Below are 15,980 nucleotides of genomic sequence, written 5' to 3'. Positions count from 1 at the left end.
GTGGGCTGAATGACTTAGTTCAGTTCCTATTTCTTATGGTTTTATCTTTCCTCTCTTTCACTTTACCTCTGATCTGCCATTTTAAAATATGTTTCAATAAAGTACCATCACTATAAAATCAATGCAAAAATACAAAGGTCTACTTTTCAAATTTTCATAAGCCATCAGCTCAGACCTTCAGTTCAGACCAGTGGTATTTCCAGTTGTCAAATGTAAACGTATCAATTTCACTGTTTTGCATTCTGATTCTTCATCTCCTGTTCTTAAGTTTAAGAATCTTCCCAAGGATACAGTCCTTGGATGTTTACCGAGTCATTTAAGTTCTCTTCCTTTGATTCTCTGTTTCGTTGTCATCTTATTTTTTATTCTTGCTTAATGGAGCTTCAGGGAGTGGTTCAATCTTCGTCTTCACTTTTGGACATCATTGCAAACAAGTGCAAATTCACAGAAGCCAGAAGATGAAGTGGAGAGTCTGAACTTTAGCATTCTGCTTCTGCTCAGAGGGCCCATGATACTGCACAGAGAGTTCTGTCTGACTAAAACCATGCTCTCCCTCATACTCTGCCCAGAGTGGGTGCAGAAACCAAAGACAGCAACTGCAGGACAACGTTTTAAAATTAACTTGCTCAGATACATTATGACACAAATCTTAGAGAGTTGGCATTTAAACATGGACGTTCTGTCCCAGGGACAACTTTAATATAGAAGTCCGATGAGCATCAAAATAAAAAATAAGGAAAGAACCATGGACGCTGGAAAATCAGAAACAAAAACAGAAATTGCCAGAAAAGTTCAGCACATCTGGCAGAATCTGCAAAGAGAAATCAGAGTTGACATTTCAGGTCCACTGACCCTTCTTCAAAACTGATGGTAGTTAGGAAGAGGTTTTGTTTTTATGCAGAAGATAGGGTGGAGGTTAAGGAGGCAGGGAGGAAATGATAGGTGGAGATTGAGCCCAAAGAGAGAGAACAGTTGGACAGACAAAGGAGTGGACAACGGTTAGCCTAGGAGAAGGGATAGCTGCTAATGAGAACTATTAACGGCAAAAAGGGTAGTGTGTAATAGCAGACTATGCGATAACGAGGCCGGAGGAGTACAGGTTGGGATACGGACATTGGAGAAGGTGTCTCAAGCCCTAAAATTGATTAATTCAATATTGAATCCAGAAGGCTGTGGCCTTGTTATCACATGGTCAGCTATTACATACGACCCATTGCTAGCCACTAGTAGTCTCCATAAGCAGCATATTCATTCACTTAGGCTAACCATTATCCACTCCTTTGTCTGTCCAACTGTTCTTCTCTCTCTCTCTCTGGACTCTATCTACACCTATTGTTTACTCCTTAACTTCTCCCCTCCTTCCTATGTTCAGATAAAAAACATTTTCCTACCTACCACCAGTTCTGAAGGTTCACTGGACCTAAAACATTAAATTTGATCTCTCTCCACAGTTGCTGCCCAATCTGCGGAGACTTTTCAGCAATTTCTGTTTTTGTTTTCAATGAGTATACCTACTCTCATCCAGCTCTGGAGCTGATCTGTTTGATCCTTAAAGGAAGTTGCATTTTTAACTCAAATCTCCTTCTCTCTGTATAGATGAAGCCGGACCTGCTGAGTTTATTCAGCATTTTCTTTTTTTTTTCAAAACAGCAAATTGAATACTCCTGTGAAAATCTTAAACAAATAATGAAATGTGAATTTGTTTCACATGACATAAGGCAGGGTTGTCAAAGCAGGTTCCCTAGCCACAGATATTTATTGGCCAGCGATGAATCTAGGAAAAATGGTTCACCATTACAATTTTTAAGAAAAACTAATCAATGGTTTTACACCATCAACTATTGTATCTGTAAAACCTACTTAGAAACTTTGGGTAAGAATCCTGTAGGCCACTAAACCTCACAGTCCAAAGCATCCATGAAATTAATTGGTAATTTGTGTTGAAGTTAGGAAGAGTAGGGGTCTGGAATTATCATTTATATCAGCAGCTTCAGAGCAAGGGACTGACAGATCCTTCCACTTCACTGCTATCACGTACCTACATAGTAATTGTGGAAAGGCTTGGAAGGATGTGCTTTTTCTCTAGTTCACCTTCACACCTCTTTACTGACCTAACTGTTTTCTAGTAGTTGTTGGGACAGAATGTTTACTTCTATGCTTGGGAATAAAGCATTGTGCTGGTGGCGAGTGGATAGGAAAATTAGACAGATAATAGTACACATCCTTGAGACAGCCTTCATGTTTCATTAAAATGTCATGTAAATTCCATATCCAAGTAACCTATTTGACAGTACCCTTATGTTACTCTATACCCAAGTGGCAGAGAGGTAAATTCCCCTCCTTCCTTGACTCTGTTAAGACTTCAGTGAAGAATGACCATTTGGACAAGGTACAAGCAGAATGCTTACGTTTAAGAGCAATACTTAACAACGAGATGTTGCCTGGGAGATGGGGACAGGAAAAAAACAAGCTGGAAAGAAACTGTTGTGTGCTGATACTTGGATTTAAAAAATACGTTTCAGTTTCAAGGGGTGCAAAAAAAAGCTACTAAAATTAACAAAGTGAATATCTCATGATTGCCCTGACTCAGGTAAAGAGAATAATCTGAACAGATCCTGTCTCAACTTGAATTGTTGCTCATAAAAATTATATGTATAAGTAAACAAAAAATAATTGCGGCATTTGTGATGCAGTCTACATGCTGATCATTGGTTTCTTGTTGCCTGGATACAGTGAAGGCTGCTAGCAGTGATACCAAAGCTGTGTTGGAATACTTTTTCGAAGTAACTTGCAGTGTCATCCCTGTACTGAGCCAATACAGCCTGATGTGGGGTTTTTTCTCCCCCTATCGTCTTTGGATCAGCTGGTCAAGGCAGTATCTGAGGAACAGGAGAATTAACGTTTTGGAATTATGCCCAAAGTGTCAATTCTCCTGCTCCTTAGATGCTGCCTGACCTACTGTGCTTTTCCAGTACCACACTCTTTGACTCTGATCTTCAGCATCTGCAGACCTCACTTTCACCTGTCTTTAGATTAGTACTGACTTTTGGTATTTCAGTACCAATATTAGGCTCACCTCTACTGTTAAATGTGATATTAATTGAAACATTTTGAGAAACAATCATTTAATGTTATTTAAGATTGCTTTTACTAATTTATCTGGCCTGAAGATATTCTACCAATAAATATTCCAGTTCACTCTACCTGTGAAAAAGTGCAGGACAGCATCACAGTGTTTGAGCAAACCCAAACATTCCCTCAATCCAGAAATGAAATGAATTCTTACCAGTTGAATAAGCAGACTCATTAAGTCTGTCAGGGGTTTATTGATAAGCAGAAGTTCCTCAGCAGCCTGGGTGTCCCCTCCTGCGTCTGACTTCTGAGCCTTAATGAGAAAATAGAAATGAAAAGGAATCTTGCAGTGTGTGAGGTACAAATGAGTCTCAGCAGGTGGTGAAAAATATCATCAGAAGATAGCAAGAAACATATTTCGTAGTACTTTCTGTAGAGGGAAATGTTCCCATCCATAATTAGCTAATTGTTAATTTATGGTGCCTATCTGACATTTGTATTTCAACAAGGTCATGCTTATGCCATTTTCCTCAATCACATTTTACAAATAGAAATTGGAAAATGGTGTGAGAACTTTGGCAAGTTGTGACCACTGCACTCAAGATTCATAAGGAGGCAAGTAAGATCCCATAAAGGCTGCAAGTTTTGATATAGAGATAATTAAAGTCCGATTCGAAACAAATTGCACCAACAATGCAATAGATCCTGTCCCTTCTTTTTGAAGGCATAGACCTGGATTTCCACCAAGTTGAGGTGACTTAGAACCCTTTAAAAATGGCGGGTGGGTTCCAATTCTGGGCGTCCGGACACCATTCCTGGGCTTTCAAATTTTTGGAATGCCTATCCAGGGAGGGTCTGACGCTGACCTAGCCAGAGACATCACTTTCCATGAACAAATGAAGTTAAATTCCTAATCCAACCACGATAGTTTCTGTCAGTGTTTATTTATAAGAAGTCATGTGAATCTGAAATCCATGCCCATCACTTGTGTAGAATTAATTACTATTAATATGCATGGCACCTGTATTAACTGTATGGAAGTGAGCGAAGGACTAGATTGGATAACAGGTTTTTCTCTTTGCATAGGATCACTGACTTTGGATCAAGTTATTGGCTTAAGTTAGTTCAGTGAATGCAGATTTGCTGCAAGTGTTCGAAAAGGGAGTTGGAAAGTTCCAGGCAGAGATTGACAATACAATGAATAAAAGCTAGGTACACTATTGTGTGATGTGTCTTCTGTTTTGGATTTTATTTTAATCACCTTTAGGAATCAGATGGGAATTCCTAAATATTACTCTCTAAGGTTTTTCACTGTTTCTCTTCTGCCACCAAGATGAGTATGAATGAAGAGGAATAATGGAGTTCCTCATGCTTAGTTATTGCCATGGCTATGTGAGCCTGGCTCAATCAAAAAGCTGGTCTTTTCTTTCTCATCATTACTATGCATTTGTCTGTTTGTGTTGTAGTCAGTTTTGGCTCCACATTGTTCAATCAGGGCAATGAAGTCATAGATCATGTTCAGCACCAAAAATGATAAACTATAATCATCCTTGTAAACAGAAAATTATTTGTTCCAGTCAAAATATTGTTTATAATGGTTGGGAAAATCAATGAAGGGCAGTTGTCAACTTAGAATGATTTAAGGAAGTGAGCACAAAGATAAGGGGGAAAAATGTCTTGAAACAAATGGTTCTTGGAGCATGGAATGATATTCACACAGAGAATTTGAAGCACAGACCAATGCAGCTTTTAAGGAAGCAATGGATACATACTTGAAACAGAAGATGACTCAAGACTATGAAGAGGAAAAAGGGTAAAGGAATTTGTATTGAATGTCTTTATCACAGAGAGCACAGACGTAATGGGCGAGTTTTGTCCTTTTGTCCTATAAACCTCAATAGTTCTTCACCCAAATAAATCCCTAATGTGCAATTACCTTGTGTGTACATCACTATTTTGGAGAGTACTGAACTCTCTTGTTAACAATTTGGCTCTTCTGAGCAATGTCTATAGTGGCACAGCCATTTACCATTGATATGAAAAATGCAGCTTCTCATGACTTTGTAGTTTTGTGGAATCCGCTCACCAAATACATTTGTTACAAAGGAATTTTCTTTGTTCTTTTCGCTGTTACACAGTGAAGGCACCATGTCATTGTGGAAAAAGATTTGCGAGGGTGGATCTTTTTCAGGCAGATGTAATCGACAGAAACATTAATTAAAGGTTGTTTATGAATGATGCAAGCTCTCTGATAACAACTTCAAAAGATGTTGGGTGGCATAAATACTCCCACTATGTCCATTGTAAGATACATGTTTACAGAGAATAACTCACCAAACCATAAAAATAGCCTTAGGCCCCCCAGGTGGCATTTGCGTGTCTCTTGTAAATATTCACTTGTTCTGTCTGCACACCTGCATGAGCCACAGGCTATATAAGACAGCTGGAGTATTAACAAAATAGCAAATGACATACAACTTATATACTCCAACAAGTTATTCCGCAGAGAATTTGGGCTCACATAACTTCTTGAATTTTAACCTCCCACAGTCCGAAGATGTGTGGGTTAGGTGGATTGGCCATGCTAAATTATCCAGAGTGTCCAGGGATATATAGGTTGGGTGGATCAGCTAGGGGAAACACAATGTAATAGGGCTGGTGGGTGTCTGGTTAGTATGCTCTTCATGAGGGCTGATGTGGACCTGATGGGTGAATGGCCTGCCACACTGCAGGGATTCCATGATTCTATACTTCTGTGATATTTGCATTTCAAAATCACAGAACCATTTGCATCACAGGACAATAGTATTAAATAAATTTCAGACTAATTATACTTTCTGGTCAATGAGAATTCCCTATCAACATCCTAGGGGTTACCGTTGACCAGAAATTGAACTGGACTAACCACATACGTATTGTAGGTAGAACAGGAGGTCAGAGGCTCAGAATTCTACGTTGAGTAATTCACTTCCTGCCTTCCCATTGCCTGTCCACTATCTACAAGCACAAATTAATAGGGTGATGGAATCCTCCTCACTTGCCTATATAAATGTAGTTTCAACAACCCAAGAAACTTCATACCATCCAGGATAAAGTAGCCCACTGATAGGCATCACATCCACAAACATTCAGTCCCTTCACCGCCAACACACAACCATAAGATGCACCATAGTAACTCAACCAAGGCTCCTTTGACAGCACCCTCCAAATCTTGTCCTCTACCATCTGGAAGGAGAATGGCAGCTGGTGCATGGGAACACCACTGTCACACAACATCCTGTCTTGGAACTATATCACTGTTCCTTCATTGTCACTGGGGATCTCCTTTCACCCAAAAGACTGTAGCAGTTTAAGAAGGCAGCTCACTGCCTTGTTCTCCAGGGTAATTAGGCTTGGATAAAAACCGTGGCTTTGCCAGTGACACCTATAGTCCATGAATGATAAAACATATCATATTAACGTGAAGCTATGGTCTATCATTAAAACTCCCCTAGCTTCACTATCCATCTTCTTGTATTTCCACAAGCCTGCTTTCCATCTTACACAAATGTCTTCATATAACTTATTTAACTAAGATCTGTTTTGATGTATATCATGATGAATGATGCAAGCTCTCTGATAACAACTTCAAAAGATGCTTGTCCAGCTACGTTACATGTAATCAGCCCTTCAACAGAAACATATTAAGATCGAGTGACATGAACAGAAATTACTGGAAACACTGGAAAAGTTCTGAAGAAGGGTCTCTGGACCCGAAACATTAAACTCTGTTTTTTCTCCAAAGATGCTGCCAGACCTGCTGAGTCTTTCCAGCAATTCCTGTTTTTGTTTCTGATTTCCAGCAACTGCAGTTCTTTCAGCTTGTTCTTATATCAAGTGAAGGCATGATATGGAGGTGCCGGTATTGGACTAGGGTGGATATAGTTAAAAATCACTCAACAACAGTTTATAGTCAACCGGCTTGTTTGGAAATACTAGCTTTCAGAGCATTGCTCCTTCATCAGGTAACTTGTGGGGAAGGATCATAAGACACTGAATTTATAGCAAAAGATCATAGTGTCATATAACTGATAAGATATATTGAACAAACTTACATTGCTGTGCAGTCTTTTAGAATGAGGATTTTGACCCAGAAATACAGGTGCTCAATTACATCTAACATCACTTGATTGAAATATTAAATTGAGATGCTGTCTACCAGCTCCATTGGCATGAGAAATCCTGTTTGAAGAGGAGCAAGTAGTTCTGCAGGATCTTGGCCAACAATTCTAGCTCAACCAGTTCTACCATCGGAACAGGTTATTTAGTGAATCATTCAGTTGGTAATGGTAGGGGTTAGCTGTGTCCATTCAGTTGTTGAATTGGTCCACTTAGCAACAGTGGCTATGCTAATGACTGCTTTATGAAGTAACCCACTGCCTGCGACTGTACCATGGTATTGTGGTAACAGTTGTATGCCTGAGGGTTACATAAAGCAGTGTGTTCACAACAGATTGCTCAGTGGCATGTGATTCTACCCACAGTAATTTTCTTACATTACTATGGTCACTTGAAGGGATTTGCTTTTTCACAAAGAGAGGGGGGAAGTCAATCAGAGAAATTAATATAGATTGACAACAACCAACTCAAGAACAGCGAAGGCAGGGAGCACTAAAAACTGATGCAAGCCTTTATGGTAAAGGAAACCTTAAGATGTAAAAAGTAATTTTAAGATAAAATACAACAGATTATCACCCAAACTGTAGAATGGGTTGCATCCTAGGATTTTAAAGGAAGTAGGCCAGAGAGATGGGATATGCACTGGCCGTGGTCTTCCAAAAATCCTTAGATCTTGGAAAAGTCCCATCTGATTGGAAAATTGCCAATGTAACACCTTTATTTGAAATGCGAGGAAAACAAAAAATGGTAACTAAAAACCTGTTAGCTTAACATCCATTGTTGGGAAAATGTCGAGTCTATTATAAAGGTCGTAAGAGCATAGCATTTTGAAATACACAATACAGAGGAACCTCAATTATCCGAACAACACGGGCAGGGAGTATTTTGTTCGGATAATCGAATGTCCGGATAATTGAATGACAGATAACATAGTTTAGCCAAGCATCAGAACTTTGCAATCTTGTTTGAAAAATCTGAAATTCGGATAATTGATGCTCGGATAATCGAGGTTCCTCTGTACTCAAGCTGAGTCAGCATGGCTTCATGAAGGGGAAAACATATTTGATAAATTTATTGCAGTTCTTTGAGAAGCTAACAAGTATGAAAGGTAAAGGGGGTCCAGTAAATGTAATTCTATTTGCACTTCCAAAAAGCATTTGATAAGGTGTTGTACATAGGTGACTCAATAAAATAAGAACCCATTGATTTGGAGTAGTATATTAGCATGGACAGGAGGTTGACTAACTAATAGAGGATAGAGATTTGGGATAAAAGAACATTTTCAACTTGGCAACCTGTAACTAGTGGAGTACCAAGGGCATCAGTGCTACGGCCACTATTATTCACAATATATGTTAATTTCTTGCATGACAGAATTGAATGTTTTATCATCAAGTTTGCAGATAATACAAAAATATGTGGGAAAGAAAATAATGAGGATGACGCAAGGAGTCTACAGAGGGATACAGACAGGTTAAGTGAGTTGGCAAAAATTTGGCAGATGCAGTAATATGGAAAATGTGAAGTTATGCACTTTAGCTGGAAGAATGGAAAAACTAAACAGTATTTAAAGAGGGTAAATCTGCAGACAGCTGCAGCACAGAGGTATGTGGGTGTCCTTACACATTAATCATAAGAAGCTAACATCCAGGTTCAGTGGATTCCAGGGAAGGCAAATGGGCTGCTGGCTTTTACTTCAAAGGGAATAGAGTACAAAAATAAGGAGGCTTTGCTAAAAGTATACAAGGCACTGATGATATCACAAGTGGAATACTATGAATAGCTTTGGTCCCCTTATCTAAAGAAAAATACGTTGGCATTGAGAAAGTCCAGAGAAGGTTCATTTGGTTGATCCAGATATGGAGGGAATTTTTTTACTGGTAGAGATTGATTAGCCCGACTGGTTGTGCTTCTCCAGGGTTTTAAGACACTCGCTGTATGCAGTCCAGATCTCGGGGTCATACAGGAGAGCGGATATCACTTCTGCTCTGTAAACAATGAACTTAGAGCCAGGTTTGAGGTCTTGGTCTTCAAACACACAGTCTTCAGGTGACCGAAAACCACACTGACATACTGAAGGCAGTGTTGAACCTTGATGTCGGTATCCGCCCTTATTGACAGCAGGCTCCCAAGGTATGGAAAATGGACTATGTTGTTCAAAGGCTCATTACGGATTTTGATAACCTGGAAGTTTGGTGGGTGGCAATGATGTGAAACGGGCAGGTTGGTAGAGCATTTTTTCACTACGAATATTTAGAGTCTGGCCCATTCTCTAGTAAGGTATGGTGAAAGTGTCACTACTACCTTTAACTGGATCTTCAACAAATCATTATTAATTTAGGATTTACACAGTTTAAATAGATACACATAGAAGGCAGCCTTGCCAGCATAAGTGTGTCCCACGCACAGCAGCACGACTGGACAAGAGGCTCAATTCAACTATTTCATGTGCCAGTTCCTTTCCAAAAGACTGAAGCAAAGATATTGGCCTTCAGTCTACCAAGGGGCTGTTCCCATCATAAATTATGCGGGAGAATAGAAGCAATAATATAAATAGCCAATTTCAACCATTTATGCAATCATTATGGGAGATGGGAATGATCCCACAGAGATTCAGGCTGCAGCATTTACACCAAATAACTGTGTTAGTAGAATTCACTTGTAGCTTGCACCTTTATTAGTTCAATTTCCCATGAATGCAATTCTCAAGGGGGCAAGAATGAATGAGTCCACCGCACATTGTCTGTTCAAAGCCAGCAGATGTAATTGGTATACGATAATGTCACTTTTCACAGCTGGAAAGTTACTGGCTGAAGAATGTGTGGCAGTTCAGCATTCTCAGATAATGACAACAATTCGCCCTTCAGCACTGCATTATTGCTGGGCTATACATCTTCATCACTCCCACACTGTTTTGTGCTTTGTCGCTGATCTGTGGCCCAGTTAGGCTGAACAGGATTGCAAGCATTTGGTTTAAGAGTACAAGAAATATTCCTGATATTTCTTCCTGCTTTGTTTCTGTATTTTTGTCTGTATTGTCAAAGCAGAATTGGAGATTTTGAATTAACAGTTACAAGATATGATGTCAGGCAACATACTGTGCTGATATTTTAGCATCCATTTGCAAAAAGCACCACGTACTCAAGCCTCTGAGAATATATCTGTTTTCTTCCTTATTCAGCTTCCCTGTGCTCCACTTCGTGCATTACCTCTGAGGATGATAACTCAGGATCCTCAGAGGATGTACCATCCTAGCATTTACAACTGCTCTGTACCCAGCTAAAAACTTTCACCTTAGCAGGTGCATATCCTAAATTAGTCTTGGTGTCACAATCTGGTGAAAACAATGATTCTTCTAAACTCCAGACAGTAAAGGCCCATTCTACTCAACCACTCTTCATAGGTCAATCCTGTCATCTCAGGTATTAATCAAACCATCAATGAATACTTCCTCCATTGTGGTACAGAGGGATCCTCACAAAAAAACATAGACAATGCCACCCATTTTGTGTTTTGGTGTCATGTATTTATTTGTATTCTTTATTTTCATAACCAGATAATTCTGATGGGTAATCTGTTCCAATGTTTGAGATTCTAAGAAGGGTTCTTCTCTCCTGATACTGTTGGTTTATCCTATTAGCTCTTAACTTTGATTCTAATTGGAAATTCTGGGAAACATTATGATTGGAATAGGTCCTGTCCCACAGCAATGAAGACAAACAAAGGTAAACAATACTTGGCATTGCTTGCCCATTGTCCAATAAGCTGGGAAAAGATATCCACACCTTTTATTTGCTAAGAAAACCAAAGAAAAAAATACAAAACAAATTACTGAAGGGGAGAAAAATATAAATATGATCTAAGACTAATAAAAATCTGGAAACAGGTAGACACTCCAGGCCTGTTCTTACCTGCAAAGCAGAGCGGACAACATTGGATGTATGCTTCAGCATGTTGTGTAATGTATCGATGAGAGATAACAACAGATTATTAGTTGACTTCAAGCCACTTTTATCATCCATTTCGAAATAGATGGCCGTTGTTTCAATAAATAAGTTACGGACAGAATCAACTAGACCTGTGGGGCAAGAAAACAAAACTGAAACCAGATCTGATAATTCAATACAAAATATTTCAAATATTTCAAAACATACTATAATGGGGCTGACTTGCTCTGTAAGAGCCTGTGTATGTGTTAATTATGCATTAGAATTTTGTAGCTATCTTAGTTATTGCTAGAAACCACGATTCTTGGGGAGTATTAATACCAGGATTGTAATTGGACCAAAGGGTCTGTTTTCTGTGCTGTGTATTCTATGTAAAATAAACTATATGTAGTTTTGATTATTGTTGAAAAAAGATATGCTGTCAAAGCTTTTCATTACACACTCATCAAGGAAAGGACCAAACTTTAAGCTGCATGAGAAACAATTGTGCATTGGTCAACACGTTAACTCTGATTGGTTGAGGGTTTGGCATGGAGAATTCACCCAGGAACCACTGAGTCAGCATTGTGTTGTCAAAGGAAAATCGTTTTAAACCAATTTATTTCAGTTGAAGGAGTAATTTGCTGTGGATAAAGGCAAGCTTACAGACATATTGTATATGGGTTTATAAAAAGCTTTTGATAAGGTGTCACAGCAAAGGTTATTGCAGAAAATATGAGCTCATGGTATGAGGGGTATCATAATCACATGGTTAGAAGACTGGATAGTTGACAGAAAACAGTGAGTGTATATGAATGCATCTTTTTCAGATTGGCAGGATGTAAGGCACCTGTACCGAGGCCTCAATTTCTTACTATTTACATCAATAACTTTGATGAGGGCAGTAAAGGTATGATAGCTAAATTCACAGATGACAGCAGGATAGGTAGGAAAATACAATGTGAAGAAGACACAAGGAAGCTACAGAATGAATGGGAAAATATCTGGCAGATGGAGTATAATGTGAAAAAAAGTGAAGTTGTTCATTTTGGCAGGAGGATGAAAAAGTAAACCAATACTTAAATGGAAATGAGTGCAGAATTCTGGGGTGCAGAAGAATTTATTTCTTCCAGTGGATGAATCACAAAATGTTTGTCTACGGTATAGCTCATTATCAAAAGAGCTAATGAACCTTTACTTCCATATCAAAAAAAGAATGTGTAGTGATTGGAACCAGGTGGATCTCATTGACTATGGGATGCTTAATTGGGGTTGTTAAACTGGGCAAATCGGGGAGCCTTCAGTGACAGATATAGACAGGAGATTCAGCAGCCTGCTCAGTTTAGGGGACTGACTCTGTGTTAGCTGGTACTATAGTCAGTATGTTACTGTTAGTTTCTGCTTCTTTTTTTCTGGAAGGGGAACCTGATTCCTGAACTGGCTGAATTACTTAGCCAATTTGTTAATTGGTATTCCTTTTAGTGAGGACTGATTCTTAAACTTATGCTGCATATAATGTGTTTCAGGTGTAACTCAGTTCTCATTAGGGGATTTTTGTTTCACTGGCTGGTTACAGCCTGTGTGTTATTCTTCTCTTTTTACTCCTTTTCTCAAAAGGACAATGTTAATTTTGTGGTAGGGCTTAGCCCTTGGACTGTAGTCTTCCTTGCTCTTTGTATTTTGTCTTTACTCTTATTGGTGTTTTGACTGAGCCCTGTGGAAGACATACACTTTACCAGAGGAGCTGTTCCTGTGGGGAGGCTGAGCCCTGGGACTGGGCCTCTGAAGATTGAACACCTGTGTGCTGGGAGGTGAGCACTTGCTGTATCCTGTAGTTTGGGAGAAGATTTTTCTTTCAGGAGTGGACCAAACCCTTGAGTTAACTGTACCTGTACTATGTTCCTGTGAGTGGGCCTGGTTTTCCCTGGCTGGGCTAGGACTCCATTGAGACTGAACACCTGTGTGCTGTGGGGTGTGCATTTGCTGCCTTCAGGAGTGGACTCTGCCCTTGGTTGTGGACTCTGCAGAGTCCATTGCTAAAAAGTTTGGAGTGGATTCTATTTCTGACAACATACATTGTATACTGGAGTGGACTCTTTCCAGAATGAATTCAATATTTTGAAGACTGTATAGATTTGAACTGTGTACCAGAAAGGATTTTTTGGTAACTAACTGTACTGTGGTGTTTCCTGGGTCTATCACCAGCACTCGTGTCCCTGGGTCTGGCAGGCCTTGTTGTGAGCTGGGAGGCTGCATCCTGAGAGCTGGAGGGTGGGTAGGCCATCCTGTGAACCTGAAGATGGTAGGCTGTCCTGAAAGCCTACCTTGATGCCAGTCACCCTGAGCCAGATGGTGGGTAGGCTGTTCTAAGTGCTGTCATCCTGATAAGGGGTAATCAGGATGGGCCCTCCTAGAGGTGGTCAAAAGGTGTCAGAGCAGCAAAGAGCCAGAAGGTGTAGGGGTGGGCTAAGATCTGGAAGGCTTGTGGGCTACCCTACACCCTGTCCCCCTAGTGAAGGGATGGGCTGTCCTAGAGGTGGCAGAAAGGTGTCAGGATAGTCCACTAGTTGGAGGTGCAATGGGCTGGGTGAGAGTCCAATGGTACATAGGGGCAGACTGAGAGCCAGAAGGTGGGTAGCCATCCTCAGTGCTGTCACCCTGGGCAGGTACCAGGGTGGGCAGTCCTAGAGGTGGTCAAAATGTGTTGGGTGGACTGAGAACCAGAAGGTGGGTAGGGGTGGGCTGCATTAGTAGTTGAGGTGCAGGGGCTTGCTGGGTCTGTATTGTCTGCACTTTTGTATATAACAGTATTGTCTAATGTACAAATGTCATTGTTGTCTCTTTATTTTTGTGAAACTGGGATTTGAGGTTTGTCCTCATGTCCCTATAAATTGTTTGAATGGTAGGGTTTGGGGCCTAGCTTTGCTCCCCTCCCTTGTAAAATTGCTGTCTCTTGTATGCAGCTGTAAATGTAACTGTTCTTCTAATTTAATTAAAATAAAAATAGACAGGAGCCTCGGAGGTCTTCTCAGTTTAATAGACTGGCTGTTGGCTGGTGCTACAGTCTATTGATCTTAGTGTATCCCTATGCATTATCTATATCTTTATATTCATCCATTTCAGAGCATTCTTCCTCAAAAGGGGACAGAAGTGGGGGACAGTTTAAATGCTTTTAAGAGAGTTTGATGTACTTTTGATCAGCAAGAAATGAAAGGATATCATGGGTAGGCAAGAGTTGAAGCTGGGGCCAGAGAAGCACAGCAGGGGTTGGTGCCAGGGAGTCAGAAAGGGGATGAGACTCGACAGTTGGAGCAAGAATACGGCCAGGATATCAAAGCTGGGGCCAGGGAATTGGAACAGTTGCTGGTGCATTGGAACGCAGGCTGGAGACTGGAGAGTTGGGTGGGTGACAGAAGGAGAACTACAGCCACGGAGGTGAAACTAGTCTTGGGAGTTGGAATGAAATGAGTTGAAGTTGGCCTGTGTCCAAGAATGAAACCTGGTGATTAAGGTGTTAGAGCCATAGAGGAAGCCATGGGTATGTCAAGAAAATCAAATATTTTTAGACAAGAAGAAACATATGATTAGTCTCCAAGTTGATGTCCTGGAAATATGGGAAAAAGCACCCTGGGACATAGTTACAGGAAAGTCCTGTAAAATCATGAACAATAACCAATGATAATGGTCATGGTCATCATTTTTGAGATCAACTTATAATTCCAGATATATCAATTGAATTTAAATTCTACCAGCTGCTATGATGAGATTTCAACCCATGTTCTCAGAGCATTAGTTGGGGCCTCTGTAATACTGGTCCAGTGACCTTACCATGACACTACCATCTCCCTCATGTGAAAATTATAGTCTGAATGCATCTTTATTTCTAAAAAGATGTACTTGCTGTCTTTGCTTTGTCAAGACTTCACTGACTGGTATTGGTAATTTAGAAACTTATGTGCTTCTCTTTACCATTATTTACAATGGCAAATATTAACAGCTTTGCAAATAAGCTGGCATAATGACATATAATTGGGTCTATAAGCTCTCCCCAACACAATAGATGTTAGTTAACTGCATTGGAAATAAAAAAAATCTGGAAAAGGAAAAATTAGGTTTACTAAACTATATTACTAACTGTCATCCGTACCAGTGAAGGGTCTCTGCCTAAACATTAATCTCCAATTCCAGATGATGATGAATTGCTCTGTATTAACACAGAAAATCTGGTGATCCTTCCACTGGTTTATCTTCTCAGATGCTGCCAGACCTGCTGGGCATTTCCAATGGCCTCTGTTGTGTTCCAAGTTATTCCAGTCATTTGGTTTGCCTCCAGTGCCCGAATGCCTCACTTAATCGGATTATAGGTCATCCCTTCTGTTGTTAGTCAACTATTGACACATTACTTAGACCATCTAACACCCTTAGTCACCTGCAGAGACTTATTATTTGACACTCCATTCACACCAATTGTAGGATCTCTTTGCCATTGATCCCTCTGCCCATAAATTTTCTGTCTGTTTGCTTCCCTCTCACTTCACATGATGAAAGGACTTTGCTCTGAATGCTTATGATTTCAAATAAACTAGTTGGACTATAACCTGGTATCTTGTGACTTCTGATTTTGCCCATCATATATACACAAACAAACTGAACTGTGCTCTTACAATTTTGGATATCACATGAGGTCTTTCAACAACTGCCACCTTCTTGAACAAAAACATGCTGTAACACCAAAGCAGAAATTCTGGGAGAAACTCAGCAAGTCTGGCAGCATATGTGGAGAGAAAATAGAGTTAACATTTTGAGTCCAGTGGTCCTTCTTCA

At 40.0% G+C, this 15,980-nt stretch overlaps 1 protein-coding gene across 8 annotated transcripts in view; it reads right to left on the bottom strand.

Annotated features, from left to right (window-relative positions):
- ulk4 (unc-51 like kinase 4) overlaps positions 1-15,980 on the bottom strand; it is a 496,983-nt gene that overhangs the window by 119,630 nt on the left and 361,373 nt on the right. For all 8 annotated transcript variants that reach the window (XM_060850207.1, XM_060850208.1, XM_060850213.1 and 5 more), the window contains 2 exons: positions 11,142-11,308; positions 3,287-3,385 (listed from right to left, as the gene is read on the bottom strand). In XM_060850207.1, the coding sequence (XP_060706190.1) occupies positions 3,287-3,385; positions 11,142-11,308 (266 nt within the window). The remainder of the gene's footprint in view (positions 1-3,286; positions 3,386-11,141; positions 11,309-15,980) is intronic.

This window comes from Hemiscyllium ocellatum, chromosome 34, assembly GCF_020745735.1.
Source record: "Hemiscyllium ocellatum isolate sHemOce1 chromosome 34, sHemOce1.pat.X.cur, whole genome shotgun sequence".
In the NCBI taxonomy this organism is placed as follows: domain Eukaryota; kingdom Metazoa; phylum Chordata; class Chondrichthyes; order Orectolobiformes; family Hemiscylliidae; genus Hemiscyllium; species Hemiscyllium ocellatum.
The sequence above is the reverse complement of the archived record's forward strand: the minus strand, read 5'-3'. Positions and strand labels throughout refer to the sequence as shown.